At 41.1% G+C, this 26,579-nt stretch overlaps 2 protein-coding genes across 2 annotated transcripts; one reads left to right on the top strand and one right to left on the bottom strand.

The window, feature by feature from the left end:
* The first annotated feature begins 1,425 nt into the window (after window positions 1–1,425).
* LOC108171258 (O-fucosyltransferase 1-like) lies at window positions 1,426–4,506 on the top strand. The gene is given in 6 exon segments (XM_070811491.1): window positions 1,426–1,484; window positions 2,008–2,131; window positions 2,237–2,417; window positions 2,420–2,516; window positions 3,258–4,102; window positions 4,304–4,506. Coding segments are annotated over 5 exon segments (654 nt in total). The 3' UTR covers window positions 3,451–4,102; window positions 4,304–4,506.
* A 1,081-nt stretch (window positions 4,507–5,587) lies between these two features.
* Window positions 5,588–14,822, bottom strand: LOC114820557 (uncharacterized). Its single transcript, XM_029091527.2, has 9 exons — window positions 14,292–14,822; window positions 14,123–14,215; window positions 13,767–13,871; window positions 8,393–8,545; window positions 7,882–7,980; window positions 7,657–7,785; window positions 6,913–7,092; window positions 6,269–6,385; window positions 5,588–6,030 (listed from the first exon to the last, which is right to left on the bottom strand). Exons 1-9 carry the CDS (start codon window positions 14,643–14,645, stop codon window positions 5,866–5,868), a joined length of 1,395 nt encoding a protein of 464 aa, XP_028947360.1. The 5' UTR covers window positions 14,646–14,822; the 3' UTR covers window positions 5,588–5,865.
* Between the last annotated feature and the right edge of the window lie 11,757 nt (window positions 14,823–26,579).

Genomic DNA, 26,579 nt, shown 5'->3' on the forward strand with positions numbered 1-26,579 from the left:
TCCCCATCCATTCTACATCATAAAACTACCCAAAAATCCGTCCACAAAGCAATCTGCCGCAAGCAAGCAAAGGAGAATTCTTGGATGCACTTGCTACCCAAGTTGGAGCATTTTAGGTGTTTTCTTTCCTTTGATTTTAATGTCTAATTGTATGTATCTTTGCTTTGTGAGTATGAGGAACTAAACCCCTCTTAGTTAGGGGGTGATTCGAAACCATGTTCATACTTGCAATATGATTTGATTACATCCAGTTGTGATTCATAAGTTGTGAATTCAATGTACTTATCCGATCGTATAAAAAATGATTTGTGTATGTTGGTTGAGAGTGCACGCTTAATTTTCATGCATGAATTTAACGCTAGAATATAAGGGAGTTTCACCTAATCGTTATGAACTTATATTCACGAGTAGTGAAGGTTGCTAGTCACAATCACGTTAAGTAAATTCTTGGCATAAGTTTCATGCAAATCATAGTAACGAGTGCCTCGTCAATGCTTATGTTTTTCATAGAACTTAATGATTCTTGCTTGTATCTCTATTATGCTATTCATGTAGGGAACTTGTAGGGAATGTTTTGGGTTGTCGTATGCAATCATCCAATCCAATAACTTGTGGAAAAACTGAGGGTTAATTAGTGCAATTCACGGTTAATTTGGGGCGTTGAGTATTCATAGCTTATCGAAAAGCAACTGGAAATCGTTTTGTATGCAAGTGTGACATGTGTGGAGAAGAACCTCCTAGCTAGCCTTCCATCCATAAGTTTCATTCAAATTCATTTTACAATCTGTTTTGATTCACTTAAATTTGTCTAAGAATTTGTTTACTTTGTTCTTGTCTTAATTTAATTATTTTCGTCCAAAATCAACCCCATCTTATTTCTTTGAGTCATATTAATTAGAACTTGTCTTAGATTATGTTTTTAAGTGTTTTAGTTCATTAGAAAACCAAAATTCGTCCAAGTTTGTGTTAGAGTCCCAAAACTGCCCAGATTGTGTGTTTAAGGTAGTTTTGTGTGTTTAGGGGCTGTTTTGAGTCTTTTGGTTTGTTTTAGTGTTTTAAAGTATAGTTTTGCATTCTTTGAGTCTAGTTAGTGTTTTAAACTTTGTTTTTACGTTTTCAAGTCAGTTTCCAAGTGATTTAGCAATCCCTCCTAATCCCCGGCCCAGAACGATCCCTACTTACATACTTTACTACAATTAATAAAAAGAGGGTTTAATTTGTGTGCTTATATATTTTGCATCAAAGAGACCCTAAGAAAAGACTTAGAGTACTTGGATCTAACGGAGGACATGACACAAAACCGAGCGCAATGGCGTTCTAGGATTCATATAGCCGACCCCACTTAGTGGGAAAAGGCTTTTTTGTTGTTGTTGTATTACTCTCTTGGATGTTTTAGTATGCAATGCTGTCCGTGCAGCAAGAATCATGAACGCTACACTTGTGCTGCCAGAACTGGATGCGAACTCTTTTTGGCATGATGACAGGTATCTATTTTCAATGGTTCTCTAATCAGTAATTCACATATGCAGATTTGGTTTCTTGGTGTATTCAAATTCACATTTTACAGACTTACAAACTTTTATTTTCTGATTGAGGCTGTTAAGTATTAACCAAGACAAGAGAGAGAAGGTAGATAAAATTGTGATAAACACGTAGCTACATAGGAGACATGTCGCATATAATTAGTCACTGTCTGTAACATTTTCATAATTATGGAGGAATTAGAAAACATGTTAGTGACTGGTCTATAACTTTGTTGAATGGAAAGAGAAAGCTTCAAGATATCTGCATGAACGGATTTTCCTGTACAGCCATTTGCATCTTTTTGCACAGTTTCATATGAATAGCTCCCTTCATATTTTATGGTAATGACATAAATATTATATTTTCTTGGAAAAGCAAAAGGAATTCGTTTTGATGAACTGTGAGTAATGTGTCTACTGTGCTCTCATGGTTAATTGTACGCTTGTTTCTGTTAAGTTTATAAATTATTATGTTCAAGTGCAGTGGTTTCGGCGGTATCTATGATGTTGAGCATTTTATCAAGTCATTGAGGTATGATGTAAAAATTGTAGAAAAAATACCAGAAATTCGCAAAAATGGGAAGACCAAGAAGATAAAAGCTGTGCAGGTATAACATCAGTATTTTTATCATCAAATTCATAATCAGAAATCAATTTGAGTTCTTCAATATGTTTGAAATGTTGACTCGCTCTTCCTCTAAACCTTGTCTCAGCTTCGTCCCCCTCGAGATTCTCCTATCAGTTGGTATACTACAGATGCACTTGCGAAAATGAAGGAGCATGGTGCTATTTATCTTACTCCCTTTTCACATCGCTTGGCAGAAGAGAATGACAACCCTGAGTATCAACGGTTGAGATGCAGAGTTAGCTATCATGCTCTGAGGTTTAAGTGAAATATAAGTTAAGTAAATCAATCGTAGATAAGCTTCACTCACAAGGTCACTTCATGTCCATACATCTTCGTTTTGAGATGGATATGCTGGCATTTGCTGGGTACGTTCTTATCTGATTATCTTGTTATGCTCAAGTTTGCATCTGCATGGGGGTGGAGGGTCGGATCTGAGATGAATGATTGACTTTGTTGCATATGGTAAGATGTAATAGGAGCGGAATAAAACGGAAGCAAACCATACACATAATTACTTGTAGAAAAATGTTTGTGTACGCGTACTTTGAGTTAAACTTGTCAAAGATTTGATGGTACTTTTGTAAAATATTTAGGGTCAGTGGGAATGGGGGTTCCCTTTAACCAATGCTGCCATAGTTTCCAATTCCCAGCATAATAATGCTTTAAGGGACATACGATATGGGTTGGTTTGATACTAATTGAGCAGAACAAGGAGAGAGAAGAGGTACAAAAAAAGGTTGAACCATAATTAAACTCGACTACTTTAACTGAACTTTATCTTTTATCGTAGTGTCAATTGGTCAAAACTAAGATTCCAAGCACAACAGTGTTATCTATATAGTCTCACAAAAATGAGGTATGTTATTAGCGAAATCCTTACATAAAATGAATAATGAGTAGATTGTTGGCCTTTATATCATGTGTGGAAATTTCATCTTTCATGGCCACTAGACTAGCTAGGCAAGGGGCGCAATCTGTTTGTTTCATGACTGAATAATTTTTTATTTTTTGTTTTGTTTTGGATGAAGACCAAAATAGTTCATGGGTTCAGATTTTGAAAAATAATGTTATGTGAGGACTTAACATCTGGTATGATAACTCTGCAGCTGCTTTGATATTTTCAACCCCAAAGAGCAAGAGATTTTGAAGAAGTATCGAAAAGAAAATTTTGCGCCAAAGAAGCTTGTCTATGAGGAAAGAAGAGCCCTAGGAAAATGCCCATTAACTCCTGAAGAGGTAATATTATCTTTCTTGTTATTTATTTTGCATATTACAGTATATGGAGCCCATCAATATTAAAGATTATTACCTTGCATTGCATCGGCAGCTTATATTGTTCTTACCAACAGATACCAGATGACATTTTGTATATAAAAGCTTATGTTGTTCTTAGCAACAGATACCAGATGACATTTTGTATATAAAATGCAAACAAGCTTGTTCCCCTTTTGTATGCAGGTCGGCAATGAGGTTTAACAATTCTACCAGGATATACCTAGCTGCTGGTGAACTATTTGGTGGGCATAGATTCATGAAACTGTTTCGAGCTAGCAGAAAACACCCAGGGATTGTTAGGGTCTGCAGTGGACTACATGGTTTGCCTCCTCTCTGATATTTTTATACCTACATATGATGGCCCTAGCAACTTTGCCAACAATCTCCTTGGACACCGCCCCTATTATGGCTTCCGGACCACAATTAGACCGGATAGGAAAGCACAAGCGGACCCCGCCTGAGTCTTTCTATACAAATTCTTGGCCGGAATGTTTCTGCCAAACGTCTCCTAAGAATCCAGCAGATGAATGTCCACCGGATAATGTTTTGGAAATTCTGGACAGCCAGTTGAGTGAAGTTATGGATGGCCTGGAATCAAATTCCACAATACCTGTGGCAGAGGGATGAGAAAGTAGTTGGAGGATTTTTAGCGGGTGATTGTTACTCTGCCTTTGAGGTAATCATAATATCCATATTTTCTTTCTGTTTAAATACTTCCTTTGAAGAAATTTCCTTTCTTGACCTCTTTCACAAACAATTGCATGTTGTTTTACTCATCATTCGGATATTTACTCATCTTTCATGCTCCTCCTGATCATACAAGTTGATGATTTTTCACCCAGTCTGAATTTCTGTTTTCTTCTTGATCATGTTCAAGCGGCTGGAGTATGCACAACACGAGACACGTCGATAGTTGACTAATTTGTTATGCTCCGATCTAAACATATACAATGCATGTGATTTATTGTAATATATTGGTTTGACTTGCTTGTATGATTCTGACATTTATGGCGATAGTCTAATGATTTTTCTATACCTTAACAAAATGCACAATTACTTTAACATTTTTTGGTATGCTCATTCTGGTTCTTATGCACTTGAGTTGATATATCTGTCCATTTTGAAAGCTCCCAAGCTCGAAGGAGGCGACCTTAACCTTGTTTTTTATGCATGTGTTAAATTGTGATTTGCAGCCTTGGGACATAATTTCACGTTGTTCGCAAGTGATTTGTCAATATAGGGGCTATTTCAAATCTCCTCCTGAATAGCCTTTTGTTCTACCCATTTGGGATGAGCTCTATTCCAATAGCCCACATTGCCAATCTCAAATCTCAAAATAGGTACATCTGAACTAACCCTACTCTGCTTAGGGTTGGAAAAAATTCCCAAAATTCCCGAATTAAACCAAAAAGTCCCAAACTAAAATTCCCAAAATTTTCTGGATGACATATGGAACCGATTTTATTTTGGTTGCATGTATGTTATAGTTGAAGTTGAATTCAAGTACTGAAAAAAGACATTTGAATTGTTGCAAACCACTAGTAGCAATATAATTGGTGTGGTCTACAGGTAGTAACCATAGCCCTTTGCTCCATTTGTTCAACGCTGTCATCCAACTCTTGGATTTCTAGAATTTTAACTCTGCCATTTGGTCTACAGGTAATAACCATAACCTTTTATCGCCACATGCCTGTACAAACCTCACACACACTCACCTTGCACTATTGCTTCTCAACCAAATGTGTATATTTCTTCAACACGAAATCAAAAAATCGTATGGTTAGTTTTCAAACATATTTTGTAACTTATTTTTTTGTTTCTGGGTTTGTTACTTAACTTATTTTATTTGATTCCATGTTAATTTGACTTGATATGAATGATTGGTATTCCAATTTATAAAAAATTTGGTTAATACCGAACCATCCCGGAATACCAAAAATATTTCGGGAATTTTGAAAATTGGGAATACCGAAATTTCAGTTTGGAATTGATCTTCAAATTCCCTCCCGAAAATTTTCAGTTTAGGATTCAAAATTTCATTTTTGGTTTAGGATCCCATACCGAACCTCTGCTAGTTTCGCTACCACTAAAGTCCGACTGAAATTCAATAGGTCGACCGGTTTATAGCGACACGAATTTATAAAATATTGATAAAAGAACAAAGTGTAAACGAAATATATAGAAAATAACCGCAATCCATTCGACAAACCACGGAACAAGTCGTATGACTAGTGTCCCAACAAAAAAAAAATCCACATTCAACAATTCATCCTTGTAAAGATGAGGACTATTCAGACTACTCTACCAAATTAATTAATTTAAAGCAGTCAGTTGTTACTCTAAGAGCATATACACCCAGTCATTTACAAAACATGGACATTTGAATCACGAAATGATGGAAGAGAAAAATAAAAAGGGAGTGATGGTGTGTTAGGTAAATTAGCCTGAGGATTGTACACGCAACTTGTTGGCAACGTAGAGCAGATGGCTGATGTTTGTTGGAGGATAGTTCTGCAGTAGTTTGAGATTTGAGGTAAAATCACCTGCTAGTAAGCGCCTCCGAATGAGAATCAACATTGCACAGCATACTCGAAGAAGGGTTTCCTACAATTTGTTAGTTAGATTCATCGTTAGCCTACGAACGAACAAACAAAAAACAGCCAAAAGCAAAGGCAAGCCCAAAAAGGGCGGAGTGACCTCAACCACAAGCAAGATTGATAGTTTTTCATTTGGTCAGATATTATTGACAATCTAAGGGTGGTGATTAACACCCTGTTAACACCCTGAAAACAAAAGAGAAGAAATAATAAGTAACCTAAAGTCGGAAAGGATATGGTACTACCTGAGGACCTTCGGGATCACTTAAAAGTGTGTCCCAAATGTGATGGCTGTCTGTGAAATTGAATTCCTGGGTTAAGAGGAGAGTGATCCACCTAAATGCATAAAATTGGGGATTGACCTGTCATTTAAAATAAGAACCCAGTCAGTCCTATATAAAGAATTCTAGCGACCTAAATATGATATTCTCGAATCACCTTGAAAACCTTAACATGATGAATATTTAAGCAGTATTTTACTACTTCTAAGGCTGTCAACAGGTGACACAATAATTCTCTCAGCCATCTTGGAAAAATTATAGACTTTGATCAAATCTTTTAGGAGATTAGTAAAAGAAAGTGATAGGCAGTCACTGGATAAGCTTGGACCCAGAAATAGAAAGAATCTAATAACAAATTAGTTTCAAGGCAATATTTATTCAAGGCGTTATAAAGCGTGTATTGAAAAGAAAATTAACATTAAAAACTTTGATAACAGATAATTCGACCTTTAAGGTTTTGTTCAAATTTGTAAAACATATGCACAATGATTACCTTATCTAGCTACAAAAATCAGTAAACAGAAGGTACCCCAAGTGTGCCCCACTCGACCATTAGCCACCCATTTTGATTCAGAGAAAAACATATTCAAAGATAGAGAATGTCTTACTTTGGTTGTGATCTCGAGATGACGCCATAGCTCTTCATCATGTTCCTTCAAAAGTTGTGACAATCTTGTTATTGTGGAACGAATTCCAACAACACTATTATCGAGTTGCTGACAGAAATGGTCACGGAAGCCACTCAATAATTCAACAAAACAAAAGAACGTGTCTGCTTCAGCAGAGGCCTACAAAACTTGGCATTTGGAAACAATGAGCAAAAGTGACCAAATACGATAAATAGAATGATAATGAAAGTTTATTGCACAAAAGCATAATGACAACAAACTGACGTATATCATTGTGTCCATCCCTTGTCCACGCATTAACACAATTTATTGTTCACAGCCAACACTATAATCAGTTGCTCAATATTTTCTTTTGTTATAGAGAAAACATAGGCAATGCTGAATAGTTTTCATGATAAACTGCTCTCAATTCTTTTTCTTCAGGTGAATTAAATTCTGGCACCTGTGAGTTGGGGTCAACATTTGCCCCTTATTATGTGCATGTTACCCTTTTTCCATAATTAAGCCTACAAGTCTGGAAATGTATACCATATGAAAATATATACCAGAAGAACATGCATTTCAAATTAAATGAACGACAACCAGAAAGTCAACATCTCCAAACACCAAGTACCTAAATTTTAAACCTCACATACAGATGAACACGTATAAGAACATGCTATGGTCTGAAATTTAAATAGAGTGGCTTGTAAACTAAATAGAAAAAACATATGGCACTCTTACCGCATCTTCCTCGTTGGGATCATTTTTTAATACATAAAACAGTGGTGCCAAAATTTCGTTCATCCCTTGAACATATCTTATACCAGGATTTAGCTTTGCAAATATAACCAGGATGGTCTTCAAAGCATCCTGAAATTGTTATATACATAGTCAGCCAAATGGCTTGTATTTGCCAATCTTACGGCTGGTCTGTACCATAGTTTGAGCAGGACATCAAAGAAAAACCTGATTAGATTTAGCATCTTGAGAGTCTCCTGAGAAGAAGTGCATGTCTGGATGTGTGCGCTTTACATCTCGGTCAATTTGTTCTATGATCTCTTTGTCCTACATGACCCAAAATTGGAGTTACATATAAAAATGAGGTTTTGCACCAGAAATTGTTACCACCATTCTATAACGACAGCATGACAAGGAACTAAGATTTACACAAAAAAATTGGAAATTTGAGTTTACATCAGACATATGGCCAAAACAAGCTACGCTCTTGACTTACAACTGAAGCACATGCCAATTATACTTGAAAACCTTGCGTTTCTTATCAATTCTGCCAAAAATACAGTTGGTTTGTTTGTACCATAATTTTTATTACTCTGAAAAATATATATTTACAGAGTTGGCTTATAAAAAACATTATTTTGCATTGTGCACATTATGGAATTGGAAGAAAGTTTGCTCGATAAATCAATTGAGCAAGTTTGCTCGGAAAATCAATTGAGCAAGTCAATTGGGTAATTACCTGGAAGAATTGATTCCAGACACTGGACTTCCCAAGACTCAATGGATGCTCCCCATGAGGTATTTCTGATCTTGATAGCAACCCCTTGCCTTGACATTTTAATTCATCATTGTCACAAGTAGTGCAGTTATCCATCTTCCTTGTGATTTCTGACTGACTAGCCAATGGAAACATTCAGTAAGCCATTTCTCACAGAATTTAAAAAATGCAAAAATGTATGAACCACATAGCATATTATGACCTTTCATTTTTCAATTTATCTTAACAAATTAAAATCCCACAAAGCTGGCTAAGCGGTCACCAAGAAACATGCAATATGAAATACTACAAGGAGAAACAAAGATAACTGTACTGCCATGGATGACAAGAGCCAGAAAAAAGAACAAGACTTGGAAGTGCCCAAGGACTAGATGGTGGAATCTAAAATGAGAAAAACAAGCCATTTTCAAAGAGAAAGTAATCACCCAGTGTGTGTGGGATAGAGAGGGTGAAGCTAGCCAAAGGTGGGATTCCATGGCTAGTTGTATCCGAAAAGTAGCAAAAGAGGTATTAGGAGAGTCCAAGGGCTTTGCTCCACACCAAAAGGAATCTTGGTGGTGGAATGAGGAGATACAAACAAAGGTGAAGGCTAAGAAGGAATGTTGTAAAGCCTTATACAAGGATAGGACCGATGAAAATGGTGAAAGGTATAGAAGAGCGAAGCAAGAGGCGAAGAAAGCTGTGAGAGAAGCTAAGTTAGTGGCTTATGACGATATGTATAAGCGACTAGATACCAAAGAAGGAGAGTTTGATATCTATAAACTAGCTAGAGCAAGGAAAAATAAGACAAAGGACCTAAACCAAGTGAGGTGCATCAAGGATGAGGATGGAAAGGTTCTTGCTACAGAGAACGCGGTCAAAGACAGATGGAGAGGTTATTTTCATAATCTTTTCAATGAAGGACATGAAAGGAGTATTTCTTTAGGGGAGTTGAGTAACTCAGAAGAGTGTAGAAACTACTCCTTTTATCGTCGAATCAGGAAGGAAGAAGTGGTTGTAGCTTTGAAGAAAATGAAGCATAGAAAAGCAGTGGGCCTAGATGGTATACCGATCGAAGTGTGGAAAGTCTTGGGAGAGACAGGTATAGCATGGCTCACTGACTTTTTCAATAGGATTTTGAAAACGAAGAATATGCCAAATGAGTGGCGAAAGAGCACTTTGGTGCCTATCTACAAGAATAAGGGCGACGTACAAAATTGCATGAACTATAGGGGTATTAAGCTAATGAGTGTGCGAGCTTGTGCAACTGTTTATTCTCATGTTTGAGCCCTCTAATCTCCTACTTGAGACTCATCACTTTCGCCGCCAATGATTCTACTTGGCGGGTTCGAGCAAATAGGCGTTGGGCCATATTCGACACAGAACCTGCACACTGAACACTAAGAACCAGAGAGTCCTTAACAGCCAACTCATTAGACCGTTTGGAAAGAAGTCTGTCATCTTTGGGAGTGAGAAGGTTCCTGGCCACCACCGCAGCGATCATATCATTCTTCATCACGGAATCCCCAACGGTAAGAGGACCAGTAGGGGATAAGAAGGATGGGCGCCATATGTTGTCTGGAGAAGGCGCGGCAGCCTCTTCACCATGGTTCAAGTCAAAACAACAATCGGAAGGGCCAGACATTTTCAAAGGTGTTGAAGAGAGAAGAGGTCGGACAAATCAAGATCTTAGAAGTGCAAGAAGGGAGCTTCTACTGGTGGAGATTCAAGTGTGCTTTGGAACTTAATGCCAGCCTCTATAAAAATTTGCACTCGACGGAGCTTCAGAAATCGAAGAGACGTTTGCTTTCTCAAAAGCTGGGCTGCTCAAAGACCACGAGGGCCGATCTCAGAGATCGAAGAGGCGTTTGCTTTCTCAAAAGCTGGGCTGCTCAAAGACCACGAGGGCCGATCTCAAAAATCGAAGAGGCACTTGCTTTCTCAAAAGCGGGGCTGCTAAGAGACCACGAGGGCCGGTCTCAGAAATCGAAGAGGCACCTGCTTTCTCAGCCTTGTCAGCACCTGTCACATGCACACTCAGCTTTGCGGAAATTACGGGCAATCTGTCGAAGATTTCTGGTGAAGTAAAAAGCACGTGAATCTTACTGTTCAATCATCCACTTTCCACACTCAACATCAGCTCAAGCATACCACAGATAACTTTGCCAAAGATCTCTGACAAAGTTTAGACACGTGAAGCTTACAGCTCCCACTACATCGCTATGACCAAGAAGGATAAAAGAATAGCAAAGAAACAGCACTAACAAAGTTTAGACACATAAATTTTAAAGATTTAGCTACTATATTATTACCCACAAGGGTAAAGGAACAGCACCACTGCTGGATAATTGGAAAGTTCCTGTGTGTCAACCTCTGTGCTCCGTGGCAAGGTAGACTAGCAAAAATGCCCAACCTTTACTCACATTCAAGAAAACACTCCCAACAAGATTGTTTGCTCCAAAATCGAAGAGGCACCGCCCTCCGAATCTCGAGAGCCAGACTCCCAACAGGATTATTTTCTCAAAAATCGAAGAGACACCGCTCTCCGAATTTCAAGAACCAGACTCCCAGCAGGATTGCTTTCTTAAAATTCGAAGAGGCACCGTTCTTCGAATCCCGAGAGCCAAATCTCCGACAAGATCGCTTGTTCGAAAATCGAAGAGGCATCGCTTTCTCAACTTCGAGAGCCATATCTCCTTAGATAAAGCTTGTCTGTAATCTTCACACGCAACATCAGCTTTCCAGATACCACAGACCACTTTTTCAAAGTGCTTTGACAGAGTCAAAACACGTGAAGCTGGCAGCTCCCACTACAGTGCTATGACCAAGGGTAAAGGAATAGCATTACTACTTGTTAAGGAGACTCCTATATATGTCGACATCCATCCTCAACGGACAGGCAGACCTGCAAAAATGATCAACCCTTCATATCTGAGAGGGCACTCCCAACGAAGCCTCTCAAAATACTCAGCTTTCTTTCCCCCCGATAATACCTCTGCAAACAAGCTACACCAGAGCAAGAATATCTCATATCATGCTTTTTCTCTGTCTTTTCCTTTGGCCTTGTTCTTACCTGCAAGACAAGGAGAAAGAGAGCAATCAGTTAGCACTTGGAATCAAGCTTTCAATCAGGAACTGACTGCCTAGAACCCCTTACCTGATTACTTACCTGGCATTGCTCTCAAGTACTCATCTTCAACATCTTATCTTATGCTTCCAGAGAAGATACCACATCTGCCTGATAAACAGATAGGGCAAGTGAGAAGGATCCAAGGAAGCATGTGGAGACAAGCGTAATAGAACACGTGCCAATACTTCCACTACTTTGTCAACAGCAAAAGTATCCCATATCAGCAGGGTCAAACGTACTTTAGATTTGATGGACTTGTTTTGACCCTCAAATTCTTCAGTCGGCCTTATACTCTGGAGGTAACCAGAAAACCCTCCAGCCCAGTTCAAGAATAAGCCTGTGGAAAGTTACTTCTTTAAAAACAAAAGTACCTCATATCATCTATTCTCCTTTTCTTCTCTTTATCCTTCATGCTGCCTGCAAGATAAGAAGAATGAGAATAATCAACCGGAACTCAAAATCAAACTTCTGATCTGGGACTGATTGCTTGGAGCTCTGATTGCTTACCTTGTCTGTCACCTCTTTCAGCAGATCTCCTAGCTCGGCGACTTGGGGGACTTCTACTACATGGTTTGTATCGCACTTGACCAAGCTTGAAACTATAAGTAAGCTTCAAGTGAAATTGATACATTACTTTGTGCATCTCTACCAGTTAAAGATACCACCCCTGGACGGAGGAAGAGTACTTCCAGAGAAGATGCCACATCTACCTATGAGACATATAAGACAAGTGAAGATACCACACTTCGGTACTTAAAAGTTTCGTGATTACTCAGCGGCTTGGATCTTGCAAGTCCCCAACCGAGGAGCTTCCCCTCCAACCAGGAGGCCAATTACAGAGCGACACGTGTCGACATCAGAAGCCAATCATAGCGCGACACGTGTCAACATCGGAAGCCAATTACAACATGACACGTGTCAATGTCAGAACAAGGCTAGAAACTCTCTTCTATAAAAGGAGATCATTCTCCCAAAATATTTCCTAATGCTATTTGTACTAAATCATTCACTTGTACCCACTAAAGGAGAGTTTGAACCTATGTACTTGTGTAAACCCTTCACAATTAATGAGAACTCCTCTACTCCGTGGACGTAGCCAATCTGGGTGAACCACGTACATCTTGTGTTTGTTCTCCTATCTCTATCCTTTTACATACTTATCCACACTAATAACCGGAGCAATCTAGCGAAGATCACAAACTTAATACTTTCTGTTGTACCAAAGTCCTCACTGATTTTGTGTATCAACAATCCTTAAGTCCTTACCTTTTTGCATTGGTAATGGATGAGTTAACAGGACATATTCAAGATGTTATTCCTTGGTGTATGCTTTTCGCAGACGATATAGGGTTGATAGATGAAACTCGGAAGGGGTAAATGCAAAGCTTAACATTTGGAAAGAAGTGTTGGAATCTAAAGGTCTTCGCCTAAACCAATCAAAGACAGAATATATGGAATACAAGCGGGATGGATGAAGTGGAAGAGTACATCCGGCGTGTTGTGTGACCGTCGTATGCCACTGAAGTTCAAGGGAAAATTTTATAGGACGGCAATAAGGTCGGCGATGCTGTATGGCACAGAATGTTGGGCGGTGAAGCATCAACACGTACACAAAATGGGTGTAGCGGAGATGAGGATGCTTATTGGAGGTGTGGGCTCACGAGAAAGGATAAGATTAGGAATGAGTGGGTTGGACATGTGCAAAGAAGGCCTACTGACGCTCCAGTCCGAAGATGTGACTACAGGACAGAGGTTCAGGGCCGAAGGGGTAGAGGAAGACCTAGGAAAACTTTGGAAGAGACCCTAAGAAAAAACTTAGAGTACTTGGATCTAACGGAGGACATGACACAAAACCGAGCGCAATGGCGTTCTAGGATTCACATAGCCGACCTCACTTAGTAGGAAAAGGTTTTGTTGTTGTTGTTGTAGTCTTTCCAGGACAAAAATCGGCCGCTAACCAATCTTTTCACTAATAGGATTACCAGCTGATGCTTGAATCTTATCAATTTTTTTTATTCTTCAACATCTCTATGAATTTGAACAACTGTGATTAAAACTTGTAGCAACTTTCTAGAGAAATGTTTGCCCAATATAGAAAAGCGTTAGCTACCCTTCAGATCAAAGCAACCTCTTAACCTTATGTCATCAATCTAGCTTTTCTGTTTGATCTTCAAAATCCAAAGAAGTAGATAAAATGACAGTGATATAACAGTGAACATGACTTACAGGATTCATCAAAAGCTCGTCTTTAAAATGCTTGTACTGTGACCTCTTTTTAGCTAACTCAGACAACCAAAGTCCCCGATCCGGTGGTAGATATCCGAGTAAAAGCTGCAAGGAACAATTATCAACCATTAAAACTAATCCAGTTCCTTGGCTGCAACAGGTAAAATCAGAATTGCACACTTCTTTTACTATGTCCTGCTCCATCGGCTAGACGGGTAACTCTCAAGTCCTCAAGCATCATTCTGTCCATGATAAAGCTAAATTTACGAGAAATTGCCTACATTTTCTCTAGAAACAAACACGTCCTAAACACTAAATGAAATCAAACAAAAATAAAAAAACCGAAACATTATCACCTTCCAAACTGTAGACCGTATCCCAGCACCATCTGGTATGCCCTGAGATGAAATTCTCCGCAATTCGCGCAAATTAATCACCTCCCTCGACAGCTGCAAACACAAAATTAAGAAAAACCTAATCATTCATCAGCAATACATGCATAGGGAGAGAGAGTGAGGGGCAAACCTCGGCCAAGAGTTGAGACTGTCTGGAGATATCCTCGGGGGACGGAGCGGTGTTGTTGCTCTTGTCTTCGTGATGCGGAAATGAATCTGAGAATTGGGGCTCGGGAAGATGCTTGTCTTCTCTGGTGGATTTGGGAGGGGCAACAGGGATTGGGGGGTCAACCGTGGAAGGCGGGTCATAGTCGGAGACAGAATAACTAGAAATTGGAGTGGTGGTGGCGGCGGCGGTGGGATTGGAGGTGTAACGTTGGACGAGATCGTCGTCGATGGAAGGGGAGGGCGTGGAGGAGGACCAGAGCGAGCTGTTGAGCCATTCGGGGACTCGCTTCTTCACCATTTGAGGTGAGTGAAACATGCAGTTTGTGTTATGATCTTGCAATTGGCCTATTAGTGAATCCTTGGATCACTATGAAGTAGTAGTTAAATAATGGGGGTCAGATTGTATTAGAGTAAGGATTAGATTGTAATAGTCTTGTTAATTGTGGGTTTTAGTTTTAATTGAGTTGTTGTTATGCCAGATGGCACTCTCGCGAATGTAAGGGCTGGCTTGTGGGATAAAAGCCTCAGCTAGTGGATTGAAAAGCATATATGAAAAACAATTAGAAATTTCCTTTTCTTGCTGTGCAATTCCTTTCCTTAGTACCCACCATTACCACACAGTCAAGGTTGCAGCTAGGTATTGGCTTGGGTTTTATCATTGGTATCACCCTCCGATTCTGGTATCCCTTCTGTATATGCCCCGTTCCACCACCACGGCCCGCCTCTCTGCCATGGAATCTCGTGTTGCTGCTATTGAAACCATCTTAGCCAACCTTCCCAATCAGTTCGCTGAAGCCATTGATCATGCTTTTGAAACACGATTGCCTGTCTATTTCGAGCAATTTCGTCGTGAGCAAGCTGCTCGCGGCGGCGGCGAGGGTCCTTCTGCTCCTTCTTTCACGGATCTTCCTCCACATCGCGACATGGACCGCATCCACGCGCCGCACAGTCCGGTCACCCCTGGCAGTGCTACGGTCAAGCCACCGTGGTCTCCGCGCATCGACTTTCCCCGATTTGGCGATGGTGACGATTTGTTATCCTGGATCTATAAGGCTGAACAATTTTTTGTTTATTATGGCATTCCTGCTTCTCAGCGCGTGGTCACAGCTTCATTCCACCTCGAGGGGGAGATCCTTCAGTGGTATCGATGGATGGATTGTTCCAATACTACTCCCTGTTGGGAGGACTTCACTCAAGCACTGTGTAAGGAGTTTGGTCCTTCCGAGTTTGACGATAGTACTGAGGCACTCTTCAAACTTCGCCAAACAGGTACCCTGCGTGATTATATTGCTGAATTTAGAAAACTGGCTAATCGTACTTGTGATGTTGGTCCTCTCTTGTTAAAGAGTTGTTTCCTTGGTGGCCTTAAACGAGAATTAAAGTATGATGTGAAATTGTTGAAGCCTCATTCTGTTCATGATGCTATTGCCATTGCGGTTCAGTTAGATACTAAGTTTCAAGAGCTCAAAGGCGGTATCCCTAAACCATCACCCACAGTTCCTAAACACCACCCAAACACTACTACTGCCATCCATCCCTATGTTCCTCGGGTCCAAAATTATCCTGTTAAGAAGCTTTCTCCAGCTGACATCCAATTAAAACGGGATAAGGGCGAATGTTGGTTTTGCACTGACAAATGGGTTCCGGGTCATAAATGTGGGTTGAAGCAATTGCTTATGCTCGATGTTGCTGACCAAGCGGAGCTTGATGCGTTTCCCCCGGACTCCCCTCCTGAAGTTCATCACATGGAACTCAGTGAGTGTGCGTTCTATGGGACAACCGCCACCCCGAAAGCTCAAACTATGAAAGTGCAGGGCACTCTCCAGGGTCATTCTGTGCGGATTTTGTTAGACTCCGGCAGCACGCACAACTTTGTCGACACTCGGTTGTTAAAACAATGGGGCCAACCAGTTCATCCTACTAAGTCATTTGAGGTCATGATTGCCGATGGTGGTAAAGTCCAAAGTTCAGGCTGTTGGCGGTCCGGTGCACTGTCCTTAGGAGGTTATACTTGCAGTGTTGATTTGTATTCATTGCCTCTCGGGGGTTGTGATTTAGTCTTGGGGGTTCAGTGGCTCTCTTCCATTAGCCCTGTCTTATGGGATTTCCATCACTTGACTATGGCATTCACGAAGGACAATCAGCACTACCAATTGTTTCATTCTGCGGCTCCACCTTCTCTTATTCAAGAAGTCTCCTTACAGCATCTTGAGAAGGAAGTTGCTAATTCCAACTTGGGCCTTTTGTTGTATTCTATGGAGACACGACCGGTGCTTGTTCGTGACTGTGAGTTGTCCTCAGCTCAATCTACACAACTGCATGCGTTATTGGCCGACTTTGAGTCCCTCTTTGTGCTGCCATCTCAACTTCCACCCTCCCGCTCACATGATCACCACATTCCATTGTTGCCCGGTGCCAAACCACCTAATATACGGCCCTATCACTATGGGCCTCTTGCAAAGGATGAGATTGAACGAGCTGTCAAGGACTTATTGGATGCCGGTTTTATCCGACCCAGTCATAGTCCCTTTTCCTTCCCTGTACTTCTTGTCAGGAAGAAAGAGGGCACTTGGCGTATGTGTATTGATTATAGGGAACTTAACGCTCTCACAATCAAAAACAAATATCCAATTCCTCTTATTGATGATCTCTTGGATGAACTTTGTGGTGCCACCTATTTTTCCAAGTTAGATCTTCGCTCCGGTTATCACCAAATCTTGATGCAACCTGCTGATGTTGAAAAAACAGCATTCAAAACTCATGCAGGCCATTATGAGTTCTTGGTAATGCCTTTTGGGCTTACTAATGCCCCGGCAACATTTCAACAACTCATGAACGACATTTTTAGGCCTTTATTAAGGAAGTGTGTGCTTGTATTTTTTGACGATATCCTCATCTACAGTCACTCTTGGGCGGATCACATGTCCCACTTGTTGGCTGTTTTCCAAATCTTACAGCAACATCGCTTGTTCCTTAAGAAATCCAAGTGCTCTTTTGGTCAACAGTGTGTTGAGTACTTAGGCCATATCGTGTCCCGCGAAGGGGTAGCTGCAGATCCTTCCAAATTACAAGCCATCCGAGATTGGCCTATTCCTAAGACTCTTAAAGAATTGCGGGGTTTCTTGGGTCTCACGGGATATTATCGTAAGTTCATCGCTGGATATGGTCAGATTTGCCAACCCTTATATCAATTGACCAAGAAGGACAAATTCTATTGGACTCAAGAAGCTACAGAAACTTTCAATCAGCTCAAAGATATTATGACATCCCCACCAGTTTTAGCGTTACCTGACTTCTCCAAAGCCTTTGAACTGGAGTGTGATGCCTCAGGTAATGGCATTGGAGCCGTGTTGCAACAAGGAGGAAGACCTATTGCCTTTACCAGTCAAGCACTTGGTCCAAAAAATCAATCTCTCTCAACCTATGAACGGGAGCTTATTGCCATCGTTTATGCTGTGAAGAAATGGCACTCCTACTTACAAGGCAGGCACTTCACCATTAAAACTGATCATTGCAGCCTCAAATACTTCTTGAGTCAGAAAGCCAATACTCATTTCCAACAAAAATGGGTCTCTAAGCTTCTCGGCTATGACTATGAGATCCAGTTTCGTAGTGGCAGTGACAACCATGTAGCTGATGCTCTCTCTCGCGTACATGGCTCTCCTCTACTTCCTGAATGTGCAGCAATATCATATCCTCATTTTGGTTGGTTTGATGAACTTCGACAATATAATGAACATGATTCTTGGATTCAGAGTAAAGCTAAGGAGTATTTCCAAGCACAGGAGACTAATGCTACCACCCCTACATCTTCTAATTACTCTTTCCAGAATGGGTTTTTACGGTACAAGGCACGGATATTGTTAAGCCCTTCCTCTCCATGGCGCACCAAGCTTATCGAAGCTTATCATTCCATACCTGCTGCAGGTCATCAAGGTGTGATTAAAACCTATCACAAACTTAAGAAGGACTTTTATTGGCCAAGTATGAAGAATGATGTCAAACTCTTCGTTTCGGAGTGTCACATCTGCCAACAACATAAGTATGAAACAGTGGCACCTCCTGGAAAACTGATGCCTCTTCCAATTCCTGAACGAATTTGGGCTGATATAAGCATGGACTTTATTGTCGGACTTCCTAATTGCAAGGGTAAGACTGTTATCATGGTGGTGGTTGATCGGCTGTCCAAATATAGTCATTTTGTTCCTATGGCACATCCATATACAGCGGCTAGTGTAGCACAGCTTTTTCTTGAGCATATTTTCAAACTCCATGGCATGCCCAACTCTATAGTCAGTGACCGTGATCCGATCTTCATAAGCGCCTTCTGGAAAGAGTTATTCAAACTGCACAATGCCAAGTTGTGTATGAGTTCGGGCTACCATCCTCAAACTGACGGTCAAACTGAGGTTATGAACCGCTGCTTGGAAACCTACCTGCGCTGTTTTGTTGGAGGCCAACCTAAAAAATGGGTACAATGGTTATCGTGGGCCGAATGGTGTTTCAATACCTCATACCACACTTCTTCTAAGTTCACACCCTTCGAATTAGTGTATGGTTATTCCCCACCTCATATCACACCGTATGAACCTGGTTCTACAAAGTTCGCTTCTGTGGAGCAATGTTTGGTTGAGAGGGACAAGGTTTTGGAGATTCTGAAAAGGAACCTTGAATTAGCTCAGACAAGGATGAAGTCACAAGCTGATCAAAAGAGATCGGAACGGAGTTTTGCAGTTGGCGATATGGTTTATATAAAACTTATTCCTTATCAACTCCAATCCTTGGCTGCACACAGTTATCATAAACTGTTACCCAGGTTCTATGGTCCCTATAAGGTTCTCAGCCGAGTAGGTGATGTGGCTTACAAACTTGAACTTCCTGCCATGTCTAAAGTCCACCCTGTTTTTCATGTCAGCAGTCTTAAGAAGCACTTAGGGCCGAATGTGGTAGCCAACAACCTGTTGCCCCAAGTTACAGAAGATGGTCTTCAACAGTTGGTTCCTGCCTCCATTCTTGCCAGGCGCATGTATAAGAAGGGTAATTCTGCCGGCGTTCAATTGCTTGTTCAGTGGCAGGATCAAGATGCCAGTTCTGCAACATGGGAGGACTTTGAAGACTTCCAAGCTCGATTCCCTGCTTTCTCTCTTTAACCTTGTGGACAAGGTTTTTTCGAAGGCGGGAGTAAATGTTATGATCTTGCAATTGGCCTATTAGTGAATCCTTGGATCACTATGAAGTAGTAGTTAAATAATGGGGGTCAGATTGTATTAGAGTAAGGATTAGATTGTAATAGTCTTGTTAATTGTGGGTTTTAGTTTTAATTGAGTTGTTGTTATGCCAGATGGCACTCTCGCGAATGTAAGGGCTGGCTTGTGGGATAAAAGCCTCAGCTAGTGGATTGAAAAGCATATATGAAAAACAATTAGAAATTTCCTTTTCTTGCTGTGCAATTCCTTTCCTCAGTACCCACCATTACCACACAGTCAAGGTTGCAGCTAGGTATTGGCTTGGGTTTTATCAGTTTGGGGGAATTTGATCGATTGGATTGAATTTCTAGGGTTTCTGTATTTCTTTTTGGAGTGTTTCTGTGAGCTGACGACGGAGCTTCTTTCTTCTGCTTGTTTTGTCGCCACGAGTCCCTTGTCCGAGGAAGGAAGACGAGGGCCGGTGACAGAGAACGGAGAGAGGGTGATTGAGGTGAGGTGTGTACTTTGACTTTTTATTTTTTTATTCTTTCACAAATAATATTACCCGTAGAGGGTGTTAAATCTCATAATGAGTCAGTCATAATAATATAATTCAAATTTGTCGCTTAAGATCTCTCATTTATAAATGAAGAAGAATACTACTAAATCATAGTAGTGAAAGGCATGTGCTCTGACCTTCTTGACAGTTGAATCGTCACATGCCACACTGTTGTTGTTGGTTTTCCAAGTTTATTACAATTAAATTATGATACAGAGTGTTTGATAATTATTTCGTAATGTAAGAGATGTCTATAGGCTACTATATATATAAACATTTTGGGTTTTTTTTAAACATAAATACAAAAAATTATGAAGAAGAAGATTCAAACTTAAGTAAGTCAAACACACTCCACTAAACCCTAAACCCTAATCAATAGGAATGGTTTGTGGATTACAAACGGTTATAATAGCTGACCCTAATAAAATAGCAATTACGACCCAAAGTAATAAGTACTTGGGTATGGACTTGGAAACTTCCTATTGTCTAGTATTTCTTAAATTTTTGTATCTAAGTGAAAATGAGCTAAACTATAAGGTGTATAATGTAATTTGATCAGTTTTGGATGCTAAATTGTAAGGGTGGGTTCGGTAGGTTTACTATACCAAAGCTCTTGTACCCATTATCATACCAAACATTTGGTATGAAAAAATTCATTACTATTACCATACTAAACTTTCAGTAAACCAAATTTTGGTATGTCAAAATTTTCGGTTGGCATGGTATGATAATAGCTGACACACCCCGACCAGAGTCGAGGCATGTTGGCCGTCACCCGAAAGTGACGTAACCAAAAGTGTGAGTGATGTAAAAATGTGAATAAATTAAAACCGAAACTAGAACTTATTTAAAATAATAAAGTGAATGCGCAGTAGTAGGTAGAACCCATATAATACAAATGTTCAGAGCATAGATGACAAATAGTGCAGTCCAAACTAGTTAAGCACTTAATACACAACGGGAATAGTTCCTACATTTAAACAGGGATATGTCAGAATCGCCGGCTAATTCTCATACGCCACAGAGTAATTCAGCTATCTAGCACCTGGAGGGACGAAAAATAGAAGGGTGAGTGGACAAAAACAAAAGTTTATAAAATCCATTTATTTTCTGAACATACTAACCCCTTACTGTAAAACATGTATAGTTTCTAGAAAATCATATTACGTATAGGTATGAAATCAAATGCAATCAACAGTAAATCCATAAGTATGCCACATCACAATATCTCAATACTAGTATAAGTAAAATCAAGGGTTCAATCAATCTGTACTAGCACACAAGTCGGAGTCACCTAATGCGACCTGTACAACTGAACTAATGCTCATCAATCTATGTTAGCACATAAGTCGGAGTCGCCTAATACGACCTGTACGACAAGAGTGAGTGTAATCATAATATATGCTCTAGTGCTACAATCACGTGAAGACTGGCGCTAATCGCGGTCACCTACAAGTCGAAGTTGCCTTATGCAACTTGTATGATAGGGCTGGCACCTACTTGGATCTAAGGCGAGCGTGCGGTGCGGAGATGAACATACATGTGAAAGACTGGCCCAGGTCCGTGGCGAGCACTAACACCAGGGTGCAGCAATGATGAACAAACTAAATGAATATAAGCATGTCATAACAATTCAATAATTCCAGTCAACATAATAATCTTACTTGACAATAAACTTACCTGTACATCTCGTAGGATTATTTTAGCATTTCACAAAAGTACAACATTTCTTATAATGTTATTTAATCATGGCATGATATGCATAAATCAATTCAAAATGCCCACCCACTTATAACATTTCTTATAACCTTATATATATATATATACACACACACATATACATGAAAACAAATGCCCACTCACTTATACGTCGATGGATTGTGACCCCCTATCCTCGCTTGTCCTTATACATCCTCAAGGTAAATCTCCCTTATATACGAAACAACTAATAATAATTAGTTAATTACAACATACACTAAAAGCTAGGAAAAACCCCCCATAGTTTGCTCAAACGGAAGGTTTGAATATACGAAAACACTCTACATGACATCACGGACCCGTATGTGTCAACCACTCGCCGGCCGGAGGCCGAACGCGCCATCATGCGCTGCCTAGCCCACGACCACACGCATAGCCACACACAGGTCAGTGGTGACAGAAGCCAAGGAATATCTAGTTTGTTTGTACCATACTTGACCAATCCTGAAACTACTGAGCACCAGTCAACGTTATACCATCAAGGACCCAAAAGAGTTTCCTTCTAACCAGAAGGCTAATCATAGCACAACACGTGTCGACATCAGAAGCCAATCATAGCGCGACGAGTGTCAACATCAGAAGCCAATCACAACACGACACGTGTCAATGTCAGAATGAAACTAGAAACCCTCTTCTATAATAGAGATCATTCTCTCACAATATTTCCTAATGTCATTTGTACTAAATCATTCACTAGTACTCACTACAAGAGAGCTTGAACCTATGTGCTTGTGTAAACCCTTCACAATTAATGAGAATTCCTCTACTCCGTGGACGTAGCCAATCTGGGCGAACCACGTACATCTTGTGTTTGCTTCCCTGTCCCAATCCATTTACATATTTATTCACACTAGTGACTGGAGCAATCTAGCGAAGGTCACAAACTTAACATTTTCTATTGTACCAAAGTCCTCACTGATTTTGTGTATCAACATTTGGCGCCGTCTGTGGGAAAGACACTTATTCCCACTTTCTTCAGCTTTGTTAAGTTGGTTTCCACCATTCGTACACTCTCTTTTGACCAGGCATCCCTCTCCAACATGGGGAGTGAAGGAAGCCACAACACGCAGAATGACACCCTTCTTGCACTTGGTGCGAGGCAACGAAAGAAAGAATGAAAGAGGGTTGCTCTTTAAGCTAAAGTCGATGAGTTAGAAGCTCAGAACAACAAGATAGCAATGAAGAATGAGGTCCTCCATAAGCAGTATGAGAAGCTCTTTGAGACGCTCGCTCCACAAACTAGGTGTACTCAAGCATGCGAACTCGTTACCCTTGTGGACTTCAACCATCATCTGGGTGCCCCCCAACACAGAGGGTCGCATTCCTTCGACATGGGTATCCCTGATGAGGAGCAAGCTAATCATCAAAACATTGATCAACATGAGACTTCTCTCAACCCAGCTGCTTCGACCCGAAGTAGGAGAAGTGGAGGAAGAAACCTCCTTACAGAAGGAGTGGAAGGATCGAAAGCCGACTTTCGCGACTGTCGAGATTTCGTAAAGCAACTTCGAGACAATCCCATCCATGTAAGCTCGAAGATCAATAACCCAAGGGTCTCTGAAATACTCAGTCCCCTCCCATGTCCCAGGCCGGCTACCAATTTAAGTAAGGGGCAACAAGTCCTAGAGAAACACGAAGGTATAAGGGACTCAGAGATGTTCCGACAGACATACCTAGGAAGTCAGTACGGCGAGTCCAAGGAAAAATCACATGCTATTGGTCAAACCTTTATACTTCCAAGAGGAGATGGAGATTTACAAAAGAAAGCTCCAGTGGTACATGACTCCACTCAGGACGCTCTTGTCCTACAACTTCTTAAGGTAGTAAATAAGTTGAAGGTCGAACGACAAGCTGAGATACCTGATTGGAACCAACCTAGACCTGGCCCTCTTACAAGGAGGATCCTCGACACCCCCCTCCAAGCAAAGACAAAGCAGAAGCTCGGCTTGCAACTCTATACTGGAAAGGAGGACCTGATTGAACACCTTAACATTTTTGAGTCTACCAAGGAGGACCTGATTGAACACCTTAACATTTTTTAGTCTACCATGGCATACCGGGTGCACACCGACGAAGAGCGATGTCTTCTCTTTCCCTTTATCCTATCTGGTGGAGCTCTAAATTGGTATTGCCGTCTTCCACCTGAGACGGTAGACTCATTTGAGGAATTGAGGAAACTGTTTGTTCTCAACACATTTTTCAGACCGATCGTTTGCACTCTGCTGATGACTTGTACACTATTCGCCATAAGCCAAACGAGTCATTACGTATGTATGCTGGCCGCATCAGCCATGAGTATTCTCGTTGTGCCGAGGCAGACGACAAGACTGCCCTCAAAGCCTTCACGGCAAACCTACGTGACTGTTTCTTCAGGTACATGATCAATGCCAACACTTGGAAGACTTACTCTAAGGTGATGGCACAAGCTTACAACCATGCCTCCGCCGAGGCAAGGACATATCAAGGGAAACCCCCCACAAAGTACCCCTTATCAGCAAGTATAGAGTGGAAGCCAGATCCAACCCAATGAGAAGACCTCGACCTTCCAAACGGTAGCGGTGCCTCCCCTGCCTTACTTAATACTTTGCACGTCAACAGACATATCAATCTCAGGGCAAAACGAAAGATTTCCATCCTCACCAGTCTCATTTTAATAAAATGAGTAAGGGACATTACCGCGATAACCAAGGGTATCGCCATGATAATCCCCAACCCCAGGTAGCCAACACAGTAGGTCAAGCACGTGTCAGGATAGCCCCTACCACGAGGTACGAGGCATACACGCCTTTGAACGCCACATGCGTGGCCATTTACCCCAGCATAGCACACTTGATACCGAAACCAAAGCCAAGGCACCCGGATTACAAGCCCACGAAGAACACGGGCACGTTTTGCTGCTACCACGAGCATAACGGCCATGACGGCGAGAAGTGTATCACCCTTCGTGATCATATTGAAGTGTTGGCACGTGAAGGAAAAATTGATCAATTCCTCATTCACCCTCCAAAGGGTAACCGTAACCAACGCCAGGTCAATGTGATATATTCCATAAGTGATGGCACACATATATCTAAATCTTCCAACAGGGCCATGAAAAATAGTGAACGAGCTTGAAGGTCTGGCCACCAAGTGTTTCACGTGGAAGACATCAGGGGAGGTAAGTATCAAAAGCCTAATTGGGATCCAATATGTTTCTACCCTGAGGAAGAAAGAGGTATCATCTACCCTCACAATGACCCACAGATCGTGGAAACTCACATAGCCAACTTTGAAGTACGACGAATCCTGGTAGACACGAGGGTTTCGGTCAATATCATGTTTGCTGAAGCTTTCAGGGCACTTAATGTAGCTGAACACTTGCTCGATCGGTCGATATCCCCTCTGATAAGCTTTTCCGGTGATATTGTGCAACCTTTGGGGAGCATACATTTACCTTTCACCATTGGTACAGGCCCTTACACAACTACCATTACCACTAACTTCCAGGTGGTTGATTGCCCAACGGCATACAATGTCATCTTCGGACGCACAGGCATCAATGATCTCAAGGCCATGGTATCCACACATATGTTGTTGATGAAATTTCCAACCCCCTATGGCAATGGTTACATCAGAGGAGATTAGCTTAGTGCACGATCATGTTACAACACTTCGGTCAAGCAACAACACCTGCCTGTGCCCAAGGAAACCCTTTCTATACATGACCAAGTCATAAAGACCAGCCCAGACAAAGCCAACTTGGATCTTCACAGTGGCAACAGTCAACCCGACGATCCTCGAGATGACTCTTTCACCCAGCAATCACAACCCGCTGAAGAGTTTGAGAAGGTCTCTATTCCGGATCGCATGGTGAAGATTGGTACCACCTTGTCACCACTCATTCGGTTGACATTGATCTCTTTTTTGCAAGAGAACATTGAGGTCTTCACCTGGTCATACGAGGACATGCTAGGCATCTCTCCCGATATAATTTGTCATCGCTTAAGCATTGACCCCAAGACCAAGCCAGTGAGATAAAAGCAAAGATCTTATGACGCTGAACGGTACGAGGCAATGAAGGCAGAAGTTGAAAAACTCAAAGGCATAGGTTTCGTCCGTGAAGTCAATTATCCAACGTGGGTAGCAAATGTTGTCATTGTTAAGAAGAATCCGACCAAGGAAAGTCTCCTGCTCCAAAAGGTCTTGTGGAGAATGTGTGTCGATTACACCGACCTAAACAAAGGATGCTCGAAGGATAGCTTTCCTCTTCCTCTCATAAACAGACTTATAGACTCTACGGCAGGGTGTGAACTTTTGAGCTTCATGAATGCTTACTCAGGATACAACCAAATCCTCATGAACCCTCCAGACTAAGAACACATAGCCTTCACTACTGACAGGGGACTATATTGCTATAAAGTCATGGCCTTCGGCCTAAAGAATGCAAGAGCGACTTATCAGAGACTGGTCAATTCAATGTTCGCCGAACAGATTGGGAAAAGCATGGAAGTTTATGTTGATGATATGCTAGTCAAGAGCAAACATGCTGACCAACACATCACCAACCTATCTAAAACTTTCACCATTCTGAAGAGGTATCGAATGAGGTTGAACCCCAACAAATGTGCCTTTAGCGTAGGCTCTGGCAAATTCTTAGGCTTCATGATAAGCCAACGAGGCATTGAGGCTAATCCTGAGAAGATTAAAGCAATCCTCGACATGAAGGAACCGATAACTTCAAAAGACATCCAGAGCCTTACTGGCAAGG

The sequence above is a fragment of the Malus domestica genome, chromosome 13 (assembly GCF_042453785.1).
Source record: "Malus domestica chromosome 13, GDT2T_hap1".
NCBI classification, from domain to species: Eukaryota; Viridiplantae; Streptophyta; class Magnoliopsida; order Rosales; family Rosaceae; genus Malus; species Malus domestica.

Excerpts from the sequence above, each read along its gene's own strand:
- LOC114820557 (XM_029091527.2), bottom strand. The coding sequence starts at position 14,645 with ATGTTTCACTCACCTCAAATGGTGAAGAAGCGAGTCCCCGAATGGCTC. Across the intron at positions 7,093-7,656 it reads ATCCCAACGAGGAAGATGCG|GCCTCTGCTGAAGCAGACAC; the intron begins GTAAGAGTGCCA and ends CAAGTTTTGTAG. Across the intron at positions 6,386-6,912 it reads ATCTCGAGATCACAACCAAA|GTCAATCCCCAATTTTATGC; the intron begins GTAAGACATTCT and ends TTTAAATGACAG.